At 41.3% G+C, this 20,313-nt stretch overlaps 3 protein-coding genes and 5 pseudogenes across 3 annotated transcripts; all 8 read right to left on the bottom strand.

The window, feature by feature from the left end:
* Nucleotides 1-1,054: 1,054 nt before the first annotated feature.
* LOC122361991 lies at nucleotides 1,055-3,266 on the bottom strand (annotated as a pseudogene).
* Nucleotides 3,267-4,714: 1,448 nt separating this feature from the next.
* Nucleotides 4,715-5,197, bottom strand: LOC122362130 (serine/threonine-protein kinase pim-1-like). Its single transcript, XM_043263424.1, has one exon. It carries the CDS (start codon nucleotides 5,195-5,197, stop codon nucleotides 4,715-4,717), a length of 483 nt encoding a protein of 160 aa, XP_043119359.1.
* Nucleotides 5,198-5,224: 27 nt separating this feature from the next.
* Nucleotides 5,225-6,286, bottom strand: LOC122362129 (annotated as a pseudogene).
* A 1,354-nt stretch (nucleotides 6,287-7,640) lies between these two features.
* Nucleotides 7,641-9,868, bottom strand: LOC122362358 (cyclin-dependent kinase 2-interacting protein-like). The gene is made up of 5 exons (XM_043263800.1): nucleotides 9,795-9,868; nucleotides 9,410-9,670; nucleotides 8,961-9,093; nucleotides 8,754-8,883; nucleotides 7,641-7,711 (listed from the first exon to the last, which is right to left on the bottom strand). The coding sequence occupies exons 2-5, from the start codon at nucleotides 9,577-9,579 to the stop codon at nucleotides 7,665-7,667; spliced, it is 480 nt and encodes a 159-aa protein (XP_043119735.1). The 5' UTR covers nucleotides 9,580-9,670; nucleotides 9,795-9,868; the 3' UTR covers nucleotides 7,641-7,664.
* Nucleotides 9,869-11,200: 1,332 nt separating this feature from the next.
* Nucleotides 11,201-13,422, bottom strand: LOC122362357 (annotated as a pseudogene).
* A 336-nt stretch (nucleotides 13,423-13,758) lies between these two features.
* Nucleotides 13,759-16,350, bottom strand: LOC122362359 (annotated as a pseudogene).
* A 1,524-nt stretch (nucleotides 16,351-17,874) lies between these two features.
* On the bottom strand, nucleotides 17,875-18,357 carry LOC122362111 (serine/threonine-protein kinase pim-1-like). The gene has a single exon (XM_043263403.1). It carries the CDS (start codon nucleotides 18,355-18,357, stop codon nucleotides 17,875-17,877), a length of 483 nt encoding a protein of 160 aa, XP_043119338.1.
* A 27-nt stretch (nucleotides 18,358-18,384) lies between these two features.
* LOC122362112 lies at nucleotides 18,385-19,857 on the bottom strand (annotated as a pseudogene).
* Between the last annotated feature and the right edge of the window lie 456 nt (nucleotides 19,858-20,313).

The following is a 20,313-nucleotide window of genomic DNA, read 5'->3' as shown; positions in this document are numbered from 1 at the left end:
GCACACACTCGAACCTCCTTCCTCCACCACCTTTTGTGTCCGAGAAGTTTGCTGTCCCATATTACGCTAAAAACGCTAAAACGCTATCAGCAACTGTAAACACCGTTGTTGATAACAACTCCTTACTAAGCTACAAAGAGAAAAAAAGAATTTCTCGCCTTATAGTCCCATCCAACGTTCTAAAAACCTCGTAATTGTTTTATGACATCACTCTGAGTTTAGAACAGGAGATTCTAACAAATACCAAGCTACAATAACGAGAAAAGTATCTAATGGTGAATAATCAAAGCATGTACACGTGCATTAAAAGAAATAATCGCCCGTATTTTTGCCTGTTGTGCGCAATTAATGTTCCTCACGGTTCAAAACGTGGAATGATTTATTGCCATTAAAAATACTTCACAATAAGGTTCTTTGAGTTAACACTGGTTAACAACGTTAGTAAGCATGATCTACGAATGAACAATTCTACAGCATTTATCAATCTTAGTTCATTTCAGCATTCATACCAATACATTATTAAAAGCACAAGTTGTGCTTGTCAACGTTAGTTAATGTACTGTGAACTAACATGCTAACAGTGTTAAATGTGAAGGAAAGAAAGGGCGAAACACAAGCTCGTTACCAATAAAATGGTATTGTTTACGTTCTTTTTATTGTAAACATTTTGCACAAGAAGTTTCACATTTTTATAAACACAGATGATGGTATATTAGCGAGTGCATTTGACACTGTGTGCGGGTAAGTTTGACTCATGTGTGGCTGCATGTTGCATATGGCCATGTAGTGGGTCAGTCAGTGTTTGCAGTGTGCTGATGACTGGCGTGTGTGTGCGGTTGATTGTTCTCATAGCTCGATGTCCCCCTGTCCTCTTCAAGGCAGGAAAGATCATACATACGTCTCGCTAAATCATCAGACTGTAAGGCAGCGATGCCATTCCTAATACAAACCAAAGAGTGTCAACTTCAAGAAAAACAGCATAAAGCATTTATAAATGATCAGATCCATGCTAATCAACAGTAATTAACACTAACCCAGTTCAGATATGACCTCCTCAATGCTCACGCCGTTTCTGTCCATAAGTTCTTTCCTCTGTGCAATCGTGAGCAATATGGGAAATCTGATAAATTGAGTCTGTGGAATAAAAACAGAGTGGCTTAGAATCCATAAACAGTAGAACAGAAAATAATGTTAGAAAATAATGTCAGAATTTACTGTTGCACAAAATGAAAGTCGGGAGAGCAATGTCATTTTAGACAGTGTAATTTTAGAATTTTATATACCTATATAGTATTTATTCATATTATTTGTCGATTAATTTTTGTGTGTGTGTGTGATTTTATTTATTTAGTTTTTATTCAGTTTTAGTAATCAAAGTAGTAGTCAGTAATTCTTCTTTTATGGTTTATAGATTTTCAAGTACCATTATTTGAAAAACAAATTTTTAAAAATGGGTTTTAATAGTTTTAGATAATGATAAAAACACTGCATGGACAAAACAACAACAGTTTAAAAAGTTTAATCAAAGTAGTAGTTAGTAATTCTTGGTCTATGGTTTATAGATTTTCAAGTACCATTTGTCACGTCTTTGGACTGTTTTGTTGTTGTTTTTGTCATGTGCTCTGTGTGCCCTATCTTCTCTTCCTATTAATTGTATTATTGTCTTCAGCTGTGTCTAGTTAATTTAGTGATTACGTTGTATTTTTAAGTCCTGTGTGTTTTGAGTTCACGTTTGTCCGATCGTCGCGGTCCATACGTGGTTTATGTTCTGCCTGCCTGCCTGTTTGTATATATTTATTTTGCCCGTTTAGAGGATTAAATCTGTTTGAGTTTATTTTACTTGTCGTGTGTGCTCCTTCACGCCAAACCACAACGTGACACCATTATTTAAAAACGATTTAAAAAAAAAAATTGGTTTTAAAAGTTTTAGTTAATGACAAAAACACTGCATGGACAAAACAACAACAGTTTACATTACATATATTCTGTCTGTGTTATGGTGTTTTTTCAATTAACTTTTACTGCATTCTTTGTAAATTTGTATAAAAACAGTATTATTATAAGTTAGTGGTTTTTTTCTGTTTATACAAAAAAGTCAATGTTTTCAATATTTTGAATGTGATTAATGGGTTGACAGCACTATTACCAGAAAACGATCTTTTCTTGCTCTTACCAAACTGTTGAGTGGACCATGTGTGAAAGAGTGGTGCTGCTCTTCCTTTCTCTCCGTACTGAAACGCTTCCAGTTCACAGATTCCACTCTCGGCATGGACCATCTTCTCCATCTTTGACAGTATGTTTGCCTTTGGTGAAATAATTCAGACTGCATAAAAATGTACTAACATTAAGTATATTGCTGATGCTCGTTCTGCAAAAAGTCACCATTTTATCCACAACCTCCCGTAACTTCACATTCTTCCTCCAGCTCTTGGTTGCTCCGTTTCAGATTGTCTGAAAAGTCTCCAGCTGCCAAACTGCTTCCTTCCATCACAACATCAGGCTCAGTATCTGATCTGGGAAAAGACAAGATGGAGAAAACAGCTTACAAAGAGCAGGTAGACTGCACTTTATTTTACTGTACTTACAGTGTACTTACCTAAGAAAGCACCGGTGATACAAGGTAACTACATTGGGTAGGGGTAGGTTTCGGTTAGTACCTAGTTATTACCTAATTATGGCAATTACTAAAGTACTGCATAGTATGTACACGAGAAACAGGACTGTAAAACAAAGTGTTACCAGATTGCTTTCTCACAAATTATGAGTATGGCATTAGAATTGTAAGTCACCGACATAAATGATACTATTTATGTTTGAATGGGAGAGTAAAACTTACTTTTTGCTTAATCCCAGATTAACGATTTTAGTCGCGATCGTGGATCCCTCTTCATTTAATCGCTCCCATTTCAGGATGAGATTATGCCAATCTGCGGCGTTGTCCTTTAATTTTCTGGCACTTCCGGTCAAGTTGCCCTTCTTTCCTGGGGTCGTGGGCTCGGACATTGTGCATTTAATAGTGCTCGCTTTAATGTGAACGTGTACGGTGCAAGAACAACATTTAAAGTAAACTGTCGCGATCTTTTCATCCCGTCATCTAAATAAGAACAAATGACATGTTTGCAAATGAACAAATTTATCCTAAAAAGCTGTACAGCTGTACTTTTATTCTATCCCTTTAAGTGTTTTAGTTCATCAAAATCATAAACAACACAAACTCACGTGCTCCTTCTACTCTCTCTCTCTCTCTCTCTCTCTCTCTCTCTGCTGTTTTATGCTGATGATTGCAAAGGTTTTTAGTGACACCTACTGGAGCAGGCATGTCATTATAGGTGTCTGAGGGGGCTTCTGGTATCTACTTTGGGATACTTTTTTCTACTTACTGGCGGGTTTTGCTTTGGTTTGTAAACCCAGACTTTGCAGCCATGAGAGTAAAAAGCTTCTTACACTGCTTCGTCTCTCAGGTCATTCACAGCCTTCCCCAGTCTTTTATTTCTCTCAAATCAAAATTTGTATGCGTTCTTAAATGCGCTGTATTACAACAGAACAACTTTTTACAAATTTTTATACCGCATTGCACAGTGAGTAATCATTTAAGTCCTGTTAAAATAGTAGCTTGAACTTTGTACCGATTATTTCTGTCATTTAGAGATGTTGTATTTCTAATAAATTCAGACCCAGTTTATGTAAAAATAAACTTTATTCAAAGTTACATACAGCCGAGACATTAACACAAGCGAGCTGTGCAAAACCGGAATAATTCCTTATAGCAGAATACTAGAAAAGTACAAAACAATGACGGTCCAAAAGCCATTTTTATTGTCTGGACCCCGTGTAAAGCCAAATTACATTCAATAAATAAAGGGACAAAAAGTTTACCTCTTCTTTGAGTTACCTGGTATAAGTTACCTTCTGAGATCATTATTTAAATGAACATACAGAGTGATAAGTAAATAAACCTTTTCCACATTTTTGATTTTCACATTCTTTTAATATAGAAGTGTTTTAATAAAGAAGCCCTAGCATTAGCGGGAAGCTTTGGGCTTTATTAGTGGTCTTCACTGGGATTTCTGAAGCCGTCCTGGCAGGCCTTCTGGGTCCAAGAGAGTTCTGTGGCTGAGGTCATGATCTCAACCTCTGATGTTTGGTGGCACTGATCTCTGGGACCTGGAGGCCTGTGGCAGCTCTGAGTGACCCCACTGATAAAAATATGATTGGATGGTGTAGTACTTAACTGACTAAAGCTAAAACTATTTACAACACTCATCCCAAAGCGAGTAGTTCCATGAAGACGCTAAAACCACCGCCTCAAGCCTAGGCGCCAGGCGCGCAACCAAGACTTGCCAGCCCGCAAGGCGCTAAGGCCGGAGGGATGGAAGTTCTAACTTAACTAACTACAACTAAACTAACTATTTACAATATGTACACATCCCCAGGCGAGTAGTTCCATGAGGCGCTAAAACTACCGCCACAAGCCGGGCGCCAGGCGCAACAAGACTTGCCAGCCCGCAAGGCGCAAAGGCTGGAGGGATGGAGGGGCCACTCACGTCCAGCCCGCCAGACGCAGGGCTGACCCTCTTTCCACGACTCAGAGGAGGACCTGAAACGCAGAACGTGTGAGCATTGACTTTAGCCTATAGACTATAGACTACAGACTATAGCCGTAGCAGGAATAATAAAGGAAGCTGATGTCCATTTTGAGAGAATCAAACCAAACCTACAAAAAGGCAAAGGTTTTAGCTAAGCTTAGACTTAGTACCTTGAACCAGTCATGGAACCGCATCTCCTCTAAATGAACCCTCTGTTCTGGGGTGCTCTTCAGGCAACCTCGAATGAAATGGCAACATTCTGTGCAGAAACGTTGGGAAAACTGTCTGATTATCAGTTCACACCTGCTTTGTAAACTCGGAAAGATGCCTGCAATGTCCATCATTCCATCTTTTATAAAGCCGCTATCCTTCCTCGTCCTGTAATGATTTTTCTCACCATCTGAGATGCCCGGATGGGACCAGGCGTCGACGTCCATGAGGCCGATATCGATGCTGTCCGGGAAAAGGCCAGTGATCATAGCGAACAGCAGCACGCCTAACGACCACACTGTTGCCTCCTTCCCGTGGTACTCGCCTTTCTCAAAGTACTCGGGAGGGCAGTACCTTACCGTCCCTGATGGCAAGGGTTTAGCCCGTGACTGAAATGCCATTTAGTTTTACTCAATGTTAATATCACGATGTGTCACATACCAGAGTAGGTGTTGTAAGAAGAGCTTTTGAGCAGGTCCCCACACCCAAAGTCAATCAATTTGACCTCTAGGGTCTCCGTGTTGTCGAGGAGATTTGGCATTTTGATGTCCCGGTGGAACACCCCCCGAGAACAGCAAGCGGCAGCGGCATCAACGATCTGCCGCGCCAGAATGACGCGCCACCCCCTCGCTAAGGAGTTTCCCGTGGTCCTTCCAGAAGAGGTGCATGTCGACGCAGGGTGAGGGCCGCTCCAGGACCATGATGTACTGCTCTAGTTGGTCCTGCCAGTCCAGCAACTTTATGATGTTGCTTGAGTCGGGGCCTTGATTTGCCATGGCTGTTAGAGCCACCTCTAAGGGTACTGGTCGGGGATGGTCAGGCTAGAAGAAAGACGGTAATCAGTCTAGTGAAATATTTAAAAATATCATAAATGCACAGTGACCGAGACGAGATTAAACAAAGAGCGGAGTGTACTTACGAGGCTGACGTAGCGCACGTTCTCCGTCTTTTCTACAAATTTCATAGCCACCTGAAGGCCGTCTTTGCACCGGGTCCCCTCAAAGACGGAGCCGAATCCTCCCTTGCCCATCTTTTTGCCGACGGCATATTTCCAGCAAATGTGTTCTATTAAAACAGTTTTTGTTTTTTTATTATTTCACAAAGCGGTGTGACAGGCTACAGCTATTCAAACTATTTTAACACGGCTTCCATCGAACTCACCCTCGAGCATCTTGATCTCATTACAGTCCAGCCGTCTCAGCAGGTGTGATCCACTCGCACCTGCTGACGGACTGACTGGACTGTCCTGATCTTGAGGCTCGTTGTCCTTCATCTGCTGGTCCTCGGCACTGAAGCAGACCTCAGGACTACTTGTAGGAGGCTTCTGGTGGTCATCGTCCTCCACAATACAGACAACGTCCTGTACAGAAGCCTGACCTGAAGAGAGGAATATCAACCAAAACAATATCAAATAAATATTGCATACAAATAAAGTGTAAGAAAGGCATTTTTGCGTTTGATATTATTGTGCGTAACTGATTAAGAGACTCCATGAAAGCGTGCAATTTACCATCAGTGGGCGGTCCAGCTTTAGCGTCCTGGTCCACCTCAGCTCGCTCCACCTGCTCATTCCGAGCTCTGGTGGATTTGCGGCGAGAGAAACAACGGAAAAGGAGGCAAGCCTCTTGAACCTCCTCTTTTCCTTGTTTTCTGGCCACCTTTCTCCTCCTGCCCGCCTCCTCCCTCAACGACGGCCACAGGCGTCTCGTCAGGCCGAGGATGAAGCTCCGCCTTGTGGTCGCCGGGTGGAACTGGTGGACGGGGATCGACCTCGCGCACACACTCGGAACCTCCTTCCTCCACCACCTTTTGTGTCCGAGAAGTTTGCTGTCCCATATTCGCTAAAAACGCTAAAAAAAGCGCTATCAGCAACTGTAAACACCGTTGTTGATAACAACTCCTTACTCGCTACAAAGAGAAAAAAAAGAATTTCTCGCCTTATAGTCCCATCCAACGTTCTAAAAACCTCGTAATTGTTTTATGACATCACTCTGAGTTTAGAACAGGAGATTCTAACAAATACCAAGCTACAATAACGAGAAAAGTATCTAATGGTGAATAATCAAAGCATGTACACGTGCATTAAAAAGAAATAATCGCCCGTATTTTTGCCTGTTGTACGCAATTAATGTTCCTACGGTTCAAAACGTGGAATGATTTATTGCCATTAAAAATACTTCACAATAAGGTTCTTTAGTTAACACTGGTTAACAACGTTAGTAAGCATGATCTACGAATGAACAATTCTACAGCATTTATCAATCTTAGTTCATTTCAGCATTCATACCAATACATTATTAAAAGCACAAGTTGTGCTTGTCAACGTTAGTTAATGTACTGTGAACTAACATGCTAACAGTGTTAAATGTGAAGGAAAGAAAGGACGAAACACAAGCTCGTTACCAATAAAATGGTATTGTTTCGTTCTTTTTATTGTAAACATTTTGCACAAGAAGTTTCACATTTTATAAACACAGATGATGGTATATTAGCGAGTGCATTTGACACTGTGTGCGGGTAAAGTTTGACTCATGTGTGGCTGCATGTTGCATATGGCCATGTAGTGGGTCAGTCAGTGTTTGCAGTGTGCTGATGACTGGGCGTGTGTGTGCGGTTGATTGTTCTCATAGCTCGATGTCCCCCTGTCCTCTTCAAGGCAGGAAAGATCATACATACGTCTCGCTAAATCATCAGACTGTAAGGCAGCGATGCCATTCCCTAATACAAACCAAAGAGTGTCAACTTCAAGAAAAACAGCATAAAGCATTTATAAATGATCAGATCCATGCTAATCAACAGTAATTAACACTAACCCAGTTCAGATATGACCTCCTCAATGCTCACGCCCGTTTCTGTCCATAAGTTCTTTCACTCTGTGCAATCGTGAGCAATATGGGAAATCTGATAAATTGAGTCTGTGGAATAAAAACAGAGTGGCTTAGAATCCATAAACAGTAGAACAGAAAATAATGTTAGAAAATAATGTCAGAATTTACTGTTGCACAAAATGAAAGTCGGGGGGGGGGGAGCAATGTCATTTAGACAGTGTAATTTTAGAATTTTATATACCTATATAGTATTTATTCATATTATTTGTCGATTAATTTTTGTGTGTGTGTGTGATTTTATTTATTTAGTTTTTATTCAGTTTTAGTAATCAAAGTAGTAGTCAGTAATTCTTCTTTTATGGTTTATAGATTTTCAAGTACCATTATTTGAAAAACAAATTTTTAAAAAATGGGTTTTAATAGTTTTAGATAATGATAAAAACACTGCATGGACAAAACAACAACAGTTTAAAAAAGTTTAATCAAAGTAGTAGTTAGTAATTCTTGGTCTATGGTTTATAGATTTTCAAGTACCATTTGTCACGTCTTTGGACTGTTTTGTTGTTGTTTTTGTCATGTGCTCTGTGTGCCCTATCTTCTCTTCCTATTAATTGTATTATTGTCTTCAGCTGTGTCTAGTTAATTTAGTGATTACGTTGTATTTTTAAGTCCTGTGTGTTTTGAGTTCACGTTTGTCCGATCGTCGCGGTCCATACGTGGTTTATGTTCTGCCTGCCTGCCTGTTTGTATATATTTATTTTGCCCGTTTAGAGGATTAAATCTGTTTGAGTTTATTTTACTTGTCGTGTGCTCCTTCACGCCAAACCACAACGTGACACCATTATTTAAAAACGATTTAAAAAAAAAAATTGGTTTTAAAAGTTTTAGTTAATGACAAAAAACACTGCATGGACAAAACAACAACAGTTTACATTACATATATTCTGTCTGTGTTATGGTGTTTTTCAATTAACTTTTACTGCATTCTTTGTAAATTTGTATAAAAACAGTATTATTATAAGTTAGTGGTTTTTTCTGTTTATACAAAAAGTCAATGTTTTCAATATTTTGAATGTGATTAATGGGTTGACAGCACTATTACCAGAAAACGATCTTTTCTTGCTCTTACCAAACTGTTGAGTGGACCATGTGTGAAAGAGTGGTGCTGCTCTTCCTTTCTCTCCGTGCTGAAACGCTTCCAGTTCACAGATTCCACTCTCGGCATGGACCATCTTCTCCATCTTTGACAGTATGTTTGCCTTTGGTGAAATAATTCAGACTGCATAAAAATGTACTAACATTAAGTATTGCTGATGCTCGTTCTGCAAAAAGTCACCATTTTATCCACAACCTCCCGTAACTTCACACATTCTTCCTCCAGCTCTTGGTTGCTCCGTTTCAGATTGTCTGAAAAGTCTCCAGCTGCCAAACTGCTTCCTTCCATCACAACATCAGGCTCAGTATCTGATCTGGGAAAAGACAAGATGGAGAAAACAGCTTACAAAAGAGCAGGTAGACTGCACTTTATTTTACTGTACTTACAGTGTACTTACCTAAGAAAGCACCGGTGATACAAGGTAACTACATTGGGTAGGGGTAGGTTTGGTTAGTACCTAGTTATTACCTAATTATGGCAATTACTAAAGTACTGCATAGTATGTACACGAAACAGGACTGTAAAACAAAGTGTTACCAGATTGCTTTCTCACAAATTATGAGTATGGCATTAGAATTGTAAGTCACCGACATAAATGATACTATTTATGTTTGAATGGGAGGTAAAACTTACTTTTGCTTAATCCCAGATTAACGATTTTAGTCGCGGTCGTGGATCCCTCTTCATTTAATCGCTCCCATTTCAGGATGAGATTATGCCAATCTGCGGCGTTGTCCTTTAATTTTCTGGCACTTCCGGTCAAGTTGCCCTTCTTTCCTGGGGTCGTGGGCTCGGACATTGTGCATTTAATAGTGCTCGCTTTAATGTGAACGTGTACGGTGCAAGAACAACATTTAAAGTAAACTGTCGCGATCTTTTCATCCCGTCATCTAAATAAGAACAAATGACATGTTTGCAAATGAACAAATTTATCCTAAAAAGCTGTACAGCTGTACTTTATTCTATCCCTTTAAGTGTTTTAGTTCATCAAAATCATAAACAACACAAACTCACGTGCTCCTTCTACTCTCTCTCTCTCTCTCTCTCTCTCTCTCTCTCTCTCTCTCTCCTTCTGCTGTTTTATGCTGATGATTGCAAAGGTTTTTAGTGACACCTACTGGAGCAGGCATGTCATTATAGGTGTCTGAGGGGCTTCTGGTATCTACTTTGGGATACTTTTTTCTACTTACTGGCGGGTTTTGCTTTGGTTTGTAAACCCAGACTTTGCAGCCATGAGAGTAAAAAGCTTCTTACACTGCTTCGTCTCTCAGGTCATTCACAGCCTTCCCCAGTCTTTTATTTCTCTCAAATCAAAATTTGTATGCGTTCTTAAATGCGCTGTATTACAACAGAACAACTTTTTACAAATTTTTATACCGCATTGCACAGTGAGTAATCATTTAAGTCCTGTTAAAATAGTAGCTTGAACTTTGTACGATTATTTCTGTCATTTAGAGATGTTGTATTTCTAATAAATTCAGACCCAGTTTATGTAAAAATAAACTTTATTCAAAGTTACATACAGCCGAGACATTAACACAAGCGAGCTGTGCAAAACCGGAATAATTCCTTATAGCAGAATACTAGAAAAGTACAAAACAATGACGGTCCAAAAGCCATTTTTATTGTCTGGACCCCGTGTAAAGCCAAATTACATTCAATAAATAAAGGGACAAAAAGTTTACCTCTTCTTTGAGTTACCTGGTATAAGTTACCTTCTGAGATCATTATTTAAATGAACATACAGAGTGATAAGTAAATAAACCTTTTCCACATTTTTGATTTTCACATTCTTTTAATATAGAAGTGTTTTAATAAAGAAGCCTAGCATTAGCGGGAAGCTTTGGGCTTTATTAGTGGTCTTCACTGGGATTTCTGAAGCCGTCCTGGCAGGCCTTCTGGGTCCAAGAGAGTTCTGTGGCTGAGGTCATGATCTCAACCTCTGATGTTTCGGTGGCACTGATCTCTGGGACCTGGAGGCCTGTGGCAGCTCTGAGTGACCCCACTGATAAAAATATGATTGGATGGTGTAGTACTTAACTGACTAAAGCTAAAACTATTTACAACACTCATCCCAAAGCGAGTAGTTCCATAAGACGCTAAAACCACCGCCTCAAGCCTGGCGCCAGACGCAACCAAGACTTGCCAGCCCGCAAGACGCTAAGGCCGGAGGGATGGAAGTTCTAACTTAACTAACTACAACTAAACTAACTATTTACAATATGTACACATCCCCAGGCGAGTAGTTCCGCAAGGCGCTAAAACTACGCCACAAGCCGGCGCCAGACGCAACCAAGACTTGCCAGCCCGCAAGGCGCAAAGGCTGGAGGGATGGAGGGGCCACTCACGTCAGCCCGCCAGACGCAGGGCTGACCCTCTTTTCCACGACTCAGAGGAGGACCTGAAGCGCAGAACGTGTGAGCATTGACTTTAGCCTATAGACTATAGACTACAGACTATAGCCGTAGCAGGAATAATAAAGGAAGCTGATGTCCATTTTGAGAGAATCAAACCAAACCTACAAAAAGGCAAAGGTTTTAGCTAAGCTTAGACTTAGTACCTTGAACCAGTCATGGAACCGCATCTCCTCTAAATGAACCCTCTGTTCTGGGGTGCTCTTCAGGCAACCTCGAATGAAATGGCAACATTCTGTGCAGAAACGTTGGGAAAACTGTCTGATTATCAGTTCACACCTGCTTTGTAAACTCGGAAAGATGCCTGCAATGTCCATCATTCCATCTTTTATAAAGCCGCTATCCTTCCTCGTCCTGTAATGATTTTTCTCACCATCTGAGATGCCCGGATGGGACCAGGCGTCGACGTCCATGAGGCCGATATCGATGCTGTCCGGGAAAAGGCCAGTGATCATAGCGAACAGCAGCACGCCTAACGACCACACTGTTGCCTCCTTCCCGTGGTACTCGCCTTTCTCAAAGTACTCGGGAGGCAGTACCTTACCGTCCCTGATGGCAAGGGTTTAGCCCGTGACTGAAATGCCATTTAGTTTTACTCAATGTTAATATCACGATGTGTCACATACCAGAGTAGGTGTTGTAAGAAGAGCTTTTGAGCAGGTCCCCACACCCAAAGTCAATCAATTTGACCTCTAGGGTCTCCGTGTTGACGAGGAGATTTGGCATTTTGATGTCCCGGTGGAACACCCCGAGAACAACAGCGGCAGCGGCATCAACGATCTGCCGCATGAAATGACGCGCCACCCCCTCGCTAAGGAGTTTCCGTGGTCCTTCCAGAAGAGGTGCATGTCGGCGCAGGGTGAGGGCCGCTCCAGGACCATGATGTACTGCTCTAGTTGGTCCTGCCAGTCCAGCAACTTTATGATGTTGCTTGAGTCGGGCCTTGATTTGCCATGGCTGTTAGAGCCACCTCTAAGGGTACTGGTCGGGGATGGTCAGGCTAGAAGAAAGACGGTAATCAGTCTAGTGAAATATTTAAAAATATCATAAATGCACAGTGACCGAGGCGAGATTAAACAAAGAGCGGAGTGTACTTACGAGGCTGACGTGGCGCACGTTCTCCGTCTTTTCTACAAATTTCATAGCCACCTGAAGGCCGTCTTTGCACCGGGTCCCCTCAAAGACGGGCCGAATCCTCCCTTGCCCATCTTTTGCCGACGGCATATTTCCAACAAATGTGTTCTATTAAAACAGTTTTTGTTTTTATTATTTCACAAAGCGGTGTGACAGGCTACAGCTATTCAAACTATTTTAACACGGCTTCCATCGAACTCACCCTCGAGCATCTTGATCTCATTACAGTCCAGCCGTCTCAGCAGGTGTGATCCACTCGCACCTGCTGGCGGACTGACTGGACTGTCCTGATCTTGAGGCTCGTTGTCCTTCATCTGCTGGTCCTCGGCACTGAAGCAGACCTCAGGACTACTTGTAGGAGGCTTCTGGTGGTCATCGTCCTCCACAATACAGACAACGTCCTGTACAGAAGCCTGACCTGAAGAGAGAATATCAACCAAAACAATATCAAATAAATATTGCATACAAATAAAGTGTAAGAAAGGCATTTTTGCGTTTGATATTATTGTGCGTAACTGATTAAGAGACTCCATGAAAGTGCAATTTACCATCAGTGGGCGGTCCAGCTTTAGCGTCCTGGTCCACCTCAGCTCGCTCCACCTGCTCATTCCGAGCTCTGGTGGATTTGCGGCGAGAAAAACAACGGAAAAAGGAGGCAAGCCTCTTGAACCTCCTCTTTTCCTTGTTTTCTGGCCACCTTTCTCCTCCTGCCCGCCTCCTCCCTCAACGACGGCCACAGGCGTCTCGTCAGGCCGAGGATGAAGCTCCGCCTTGTGGTCGCCGGGTGGAACTGGTGGACGGGGATCGACCTCGCACACACACTCGGAACCTCCTTCCTCCACCACCTTTTGTGTCCGAGAAGTTTGCTGTCCCATATTCGCTAAAAACGCTAAAACGCTATCAGCAACTGTAAACACCGTTGTTGATAACAACTCCTTACTCGCTACAAAGAGAAAAAAAAGAATTTCTCGCCTTATAGTCCCATCCAACGTTCTAAAAACCTCGTAATTGTTTTATGACATCACTCTGAGTTTAGAACAGGAGATTCTAACAAATACCAAGCTACAATAACGAGAAAAGTATCTAATGGTGAATAATCAAAGCATGTACACGTGCATTAAAAGAAATAATCGCCCGTATTTTTGCCTGTTATGCGCAATTAATGTTCCTACGGTTCAAAACGTGGAATGATTTATTGCCATTAAAAATACTTCACAATAAGGTTCTTTAGTTAACACTGGTTAACAACGTTAGTAAGCATGATCTACGAATGAACAATTCTACAGCATTTATCAATCTTAGTTCATTTCAGCATTCATACCAATACATTATTAAAAGCACAAGTTGTGCTTGTCAACGTTAGTTAATGTACTGTGAACTAACATGCTAACAGTGTTAAATGTGAAGGAAAGAAAGGACGAAACACAAGCTCGTTACCAATAAAATGGTATTGTTTCGTTCTTTTTATTGTAAACATTTTGCACAAGAAGTTTCACATTTTATAAACACAGATGATGGTATATTAGCGAGTGCATTTGACACTGTGTGCCGGGTAAAGTTTGACTCATGTGTGGCTGCATGTTGCATATGGCCATGTAGTGGGTCAGTCAGTGTTTGCAGTGTGCTGATGACTGGCGTGTGTGTGCGGTTGATTGTTCTCATAGCTCGATGTCCCCCTGTCCTCTTCAAGGCAGGAAAGATCATACATACGTCTCGCTAAATCATCAGACTGTAAGGCAGCGATGCCATTCCTAATACAAACCAAAGAGTGTCAACTTCAAGAAAAACAGCATAAAGCATTTATAAATGATCAGATCCATGCTAATCAACAGTAATTAACACTAACCCAGTTCAGATATGACCTCCTCAATGCTCACGCCGTTTCTGTCCATAAGTTCTTTCACTCTGTGCAATCGTGAGCAATATGGGAAATCTGATAAATTGAGTCTGTGGAATAAAAACAGAGTGGCTTAGAATCCATAAACAGTAGAACAGAAAATAATGTTAGAAAATAATGTCAGAATTTACTGTTGCACAAAATGAAAGTCGGGGAGCAATGTCATTTAGACAGTGTAATTTTAGAATTTTATATACCTATATAGTATTTATTCATATTATTTGTCGATTAATTTTTGTGTGTGTGTGTGATTTTATTTATTTAGTTTTTATTCAGTTTTAGTAATCAAAGTAGTAGTCAGTAATTCTTCTTTTATGGTTTATAGATTTTCAAGTACCATTATTTGAAAAACAAATTTTTAAAAAATGGGTTTTAATAGTTTTAGATAATGATAAAAAACACTGCATGGACAAAACAACAACAGTTTAAAAAAGTTTAATCAAAGTAGTAGTTAGTAATTCTTGGTCTATGGTTTATAGATTTTCAAGTACCATTTGTCACGTCTTTGGACTGTTTTGTTGTTGTTTTTGTCATGTGCTCTGTGTGCCCTATCTTCTCTTCCTATTAATTGTATTATTGTCTTCAGCTGTGTCTAGTTAATTTAGTGATTACGTTGTATTTTTAAGTCCTGTGTGTTTTGAGTTCACGTTTGTCCGATCGTCGCGGTCCATACGTGGTTTATGTTCTGCCTGCCTGCCTGTTTGTATATATTTATTTTGCCCGTTTAGAGGATTAAATCTGTTTGAGTTTATTTTACTTGTCGTGTGCTCCTTCACGCCAAACCACAACGTGACACCATTATTTAAAAAACGATTTAAAAAAAAAAAATTGGTTTTAAAAGTTTTAGTTAATGACAAAAACACTGCATGGACAAAACAACAACAGTTTACATTACATATATTCTGTCTGTGTTATGGTGTTTTTCAATTAACTTTTACTGCATTCTTTGTAAATTTGTATAAAAACAGTATTATTATAAGTTAGTGGTTTTTTCTGTTTATACAAAAGTCAATGTTTTCAATATTTTGAATGTGATTAATGGGTTGACAGCACTATTACCAGAAAACGATCTTTTCTTGCTCTTACCAAACTGTTGAGTGGACCATGTGTGAAAGAGTGGTGCTGCTCTTCCTTTCTCTCCGTACTGAAACGCTTCCAGTTCACAGATTCCACTCTCGGCATGGACCATCTTCTCCATCTTTGACAGTATGTTTGCCTTTGGTGAAATAATTCAGACTGCATAAAAATGTACTAACATTAAGTATTGCTGATGCTCGTTCTGCAAAAAGTCACCATTTTATCCACAACCTCCGTAACTTCACACATTCTTCCTCCAGCTCTTGGTTGCTCCGTTTCAGATTGTCTGAAAAGTCTCCAGCTGCCAAACTGCTTCCTTCCATCACAACATCAGGCTCAGTATCTGATCTGGGAAAAGACAAGATGGAGAAAACAGCTTACAAAAGAGCAGGTAGACTGCACTTTATTTTACTGTACTTACAGTGTACTTACCTAAGAAAGCACCGGTGATACAAGGTAACTACATTGGGTAGGGGTAGGTTTCGGTTAGTACCTAGTTATTACCTAATTATGGCAATTACTAAAGTACTGCATAGTATGTACACGAGAAACAGGACTGTAAAACAAAGTGTTACCAGATTGCTTTCTCACAAATTATGAGTATGGCATTAGAATTGTAAGTCACCGACATAAATGATACTATTTATGTTTGAATGGGAGAGTAAAACTTACTTTTTGCTTAATCCCAGATTAACGATTTTAGTCGCGGTCGTGGATCCCTCTTCATTTAATCGCTCCCATTTCAGGATGAGATTATGCCAATCTGCGGCGTTGTCCTTTAATTTTCTGGCACTTCCGGTCAAGTTGCCCTTCTTTCCTGGGGTCGTGGGCTCGGACATTGTGCATTTAATAGTGCTCGCTTTAATGTGAACGTGTACGGTGCAAGAACAACATTTAAAGTAAACTGTCGCGATCTTTTCATCCCGTCATCTAAATAAGAACAAATGACATGTTTGCAAATGAACAAATTTATCCTAAAAAGCTGTACAGCTGTACTTTATTCTATCCCTTTAAGTGTTTTAGTTCATCAAAATCATAAACAACACAAACTCACGTGCTCCTTCTACTCTCTCTCTCTCTCTCTCTCTCTCTCTCTCTCTCTCTCTCTCTCTCTCTCTCCTTCTGCTGTTTTATGCTGATGATTGCAAAGGTTTTTAGTGACACCTACTGGAGCAGGCATGTCATTATAGGTGTCTGAGGGGCTTCTGGTATCTACTTTGGGATACTTTTTCTACTTACTGGCAGGTTTTGCTTTGGTTTGTAAACCCAGACTTTGCAGCCATGAGAGTAAAAAGCTTCTTACACTGCTTCGTCTCTCAGGTCATTCACAGCCTTCCCCAGTCTTTTATTTCTCTCAAATCAAAATTTGTATGCGTTCTTAAATGCGCTGTATTACAACAGAACAACTTTTTACAAATTTTTATACCGCATTGCACAGTGAGTAATCATTTAAGTCCTGTTAAAATAGTAGCTTGAACTTTGTACCGATTATTTCTGTCATTTAGAGATGTTGTATTTCTAATAAATTCAGACCCAGTTTATGTAAAAATAAACTTTATTCAAAGTTACATACAGCCGAGACATTAACACAAGCGAGCTGTACAAAACCGGATAATTCCTTATAGCAGAATACTAGAAAAGTACAAAACAATGACGGTCCAAAAGCCATTTTTATTGTCTGGACCCCGTGTAAAGCCAAATTACATTCAATAAATAAAGGGACAAAAGTTTACCTCTTCTTTGAGTTACCTGGTATAAGTTACCTTCTGAGATCATTATTTAAATGAACATACAGAGTGATAAGTAAATAAACCTTTTCCACATTTTTGATTTTCACATTCTTTTAATATAGAAGTGTTTTAATAAAGAAGCCCTAGCATTAGCGGGAAGCTTTGGGCTTTATTAGTGGTCTTCACTGGGATTTCTGAAGCCGTCCTGGCAGGCCTTCTGGGTCCAAGAGAGTTCTGTGGCTGAGGTCATGATCTCAACCTCTGATGTTTCGGTGGCACTGATCTCTGGGACCTGGAGGCCTGTGGCAGCTCTGAGTGACCCCACTGATAAAAATATGATTGGATGGTGTAGTACTTAACTGACTAAAGCTAAAACTATTTACAACACTCATCCCAAAGCGAGTAGTTCCATGACGCCGCTAAAACCACCGCCTCAAGCCTAGGCGCCAGGCGCAACCAAGACTTGCCAGCCCCGCAAGACGCTAAGGCCGGAGGGATGGAAGTTCTAACTTAACTAACTACAACTAAACTAACTATTTACAATATGTACACATCCCCAGGCGAGTAGTTCCATGAGACGCTAAAACTACCGCCACAAGCCGGCGCCAGACGCAACCAAGACTTGCCAGCCCCGCAAGACGCAAAGGCTGGAGGATGGAGGGGGCCACTCACGTCCAGCCCGCCAGACGCAGGGCTGACCCTCTTTCCACGACTCAGAGGAGGACCTGAAACGCAGAACGTGTGAGCATTGACTTTAGCCTATAGACTATAGACTACAGACTATAGCCGTAGCAGGAATAATAAAGGAAGCTGATGTCCATTTTGAGAGAATCAAACCAAACCTACAAAAAGGCAAAGGTTTTAGCTAAGCTTAGACTTAGTACCTTGAACCAGTCATGGAACCGCATCTCCTCTAAATGAACCCTCTGTTCTGGGGTGCTCTTCAGGCAACCTCGAATGAAATGGCAACATTCTGTGCAGAAACGTTGGGAAAACTGTCTGATTATCAGTTCACACCTGCTTTGTAAACTCGGAAAGATGCCTGCAATGTCCATCATTCCATCTTTTATAAAGCCGCTATCCTTCCTCGTCCTGTAATGATTTTTCTCACCATCTGAGATGCCCGGATGGGACCAGGCGTCGACGTCCATGAGGCCGATATCGATGCTGTCCGGGAAAAGGCCAGTGATCATAGCGAACAGCAGCACGCCTAACGACCACACTGTTGCCTCCTTCCCGTGGTACTCGCCTTTCTCAAAGTACTCGGGAGGGCAGTACCTTACCGTCCCTGATGGCAAGGGTTTAGCCCGTGACTGAAATGCCATTTAGTTTTACTCAATGTTAATATCACGATGTGTCACATACCAGAGTAGGTGTTGTAAGAAGAGCTTTTGAGCAGGTCCCCACACCCAAAGTCAATCAATTTGACCTCTAGGGTCTCCGTGTTGACGAGGAGATTTGGCATTTTGATGTCCCGGTGGAACACCCCCCGAGAACAGCAAGCGGCAGCGGCATCAACGATCTGCCGCATGAAATGACGCGCCACCCCTCGCGCTAAGGAGTTTCCCGTGGTCCTTCCAGAAGAGGTGCATGTCGACGCAGGGTGAGGGCCGCTCCAGGACCATGATGTACTGCTCTAGTTGGTCCTGCCAGTCCAGCAACTTTATGATGTTGCTTGAGTCGGGGCCTTGATTTGCCATGGCTGTTAGAGCCACCTCTAAGGGTACTGGTCGGGGATGGTCAGGCTAGAAGAAAGACGGTAATCAGTCTAGTGAAATATTTAAAAATATCATAAATGCACAGTGACCGAGACGAGATTAAACAAAGAGCGGAGTGTACTTACGAGGCTGACGTAGCGCACGTTCTCCGTCTTTTCTACAAATTTCATAGCCACCTGAAGGCCGTCTTTGCACCGGGTCCCCTCAAAGACGGAGCCGAATCCTCCCTTGCCCATCTTTTTGCCGACGGCATATTTCCAGCAAATGTGTTCTATTAAAACAGTTTTTTTTTTTATTATTTCACAAAGCGGTGTGACAGGCTACAGCTATTCAAACTATTTTAACACGGCTTCCATCGAACTCACCTCGAGCATCTTGATCTCATTACAGTCCAGCCGTCTCAGCAGGTGTGATCCACTCGCACCTGCTGGCGGACTGACTGGACTGTCCTGATCTTGAGGCTCGTTGTCCTTCATCTGCTGGTCCTCGGCACTGAAGCAGACCTCAGGACTACTTGTAGGAGGCTTCTGGTGGTCATCGTCCTCCACAATACAGACAACGTCCTGTACAGAAGCCTGACCTGAAGAGAGGAATATCAACCAAAACAATATCAAATAAATATTGCATACAAATAAAGTGTAAGAAAGGCATTTTTGCGTTTGATATTATTGTGCGTAACTGATTAAGAGACTCCATGAAAGCGTGCAATTTACCATCAGTGGACGGTCCAGCTTTAGCGTCCTGGTCCACCTCAGCTCGCTCCACCTGCTCATTCCGAGCTCTGGTGGATTTGCGGCGAGAGAAACAACGGAAAAAGGAGGCAAGCCTCTTGAACCTCCTCTTTTCCTTGTTTTCTGGCCACCTTTCTCCTCCTGCCCGCCTCCTCCCTCAACGACGGCCACAGGCGTCTCGTCAGGCCGAGGATGAAGCTCCGCCTTGTGGTCGCCGGGTGGAACTGGTGGACGGGGATCGACCTCGCGCACACACTCGGAACCTCCTTCCTCCACCACCTTTTGTGTCCGAGAAGTTTGCTGTCCCATATTCGCTAAAAACGCTAAAACGCTATCAGCAACTGTAAACACCGTTGTTGATAACAACTCCTTACTCGCTACAAAGAGAAAAAAAGAATTTTTCTCGCCTTATAGTCCCATCCAACGTTCTAAAAACCTCGTAATTGTTTTATGACATCACTCTGAGTTTAGAACAGGAGATTCTAACAAATACCAAGCTACAATAACGAGAAAAGTATCTAATGGTGAATAATCAAAGCATGTACACGTGCATTAAAAGAAATAATCGCCCGTATTTTTGCCTGTTGTACGCAATTAATGTTCCTACGGTTCAAAACGTGGAATGATTTATTGCCATTAAAAATACTTCACAATAAGGTTCTTTAGTTAACACTGGTTAACAACGTTAGTAAGCATGATCTACGAATGAACAATTCTACAGCATTTATCAATCTTAGTTCATTTCAGCATTCATACCAATACATTATTAAAAGCACAAGTTGTGCTTGTCAACGTTAGTTAATGTACTGTGAACTAACATGCTAACAGTGTT

Source organism: Puntigrus tetrazona, chromosome 17 (genome assembly GCF_018831695.1).
Source record: "Puntigrus tetrazona isolate hp1 chromosome 17, ASM1883169v1, whole genome shotgun sequence".
Taxonomy (NCBI): domain Eukaryota; kingdom Metazoa; phylum Chordata; class Actinopteri; order Cypriniformes; family Cyprinidae; genus Puntigrus; species Puntigrus tetrazona.
Note: the sequence above shows the minus strand (reverse complement) of the source record. Positions and strands in the feature narration are given on the sequence as shown.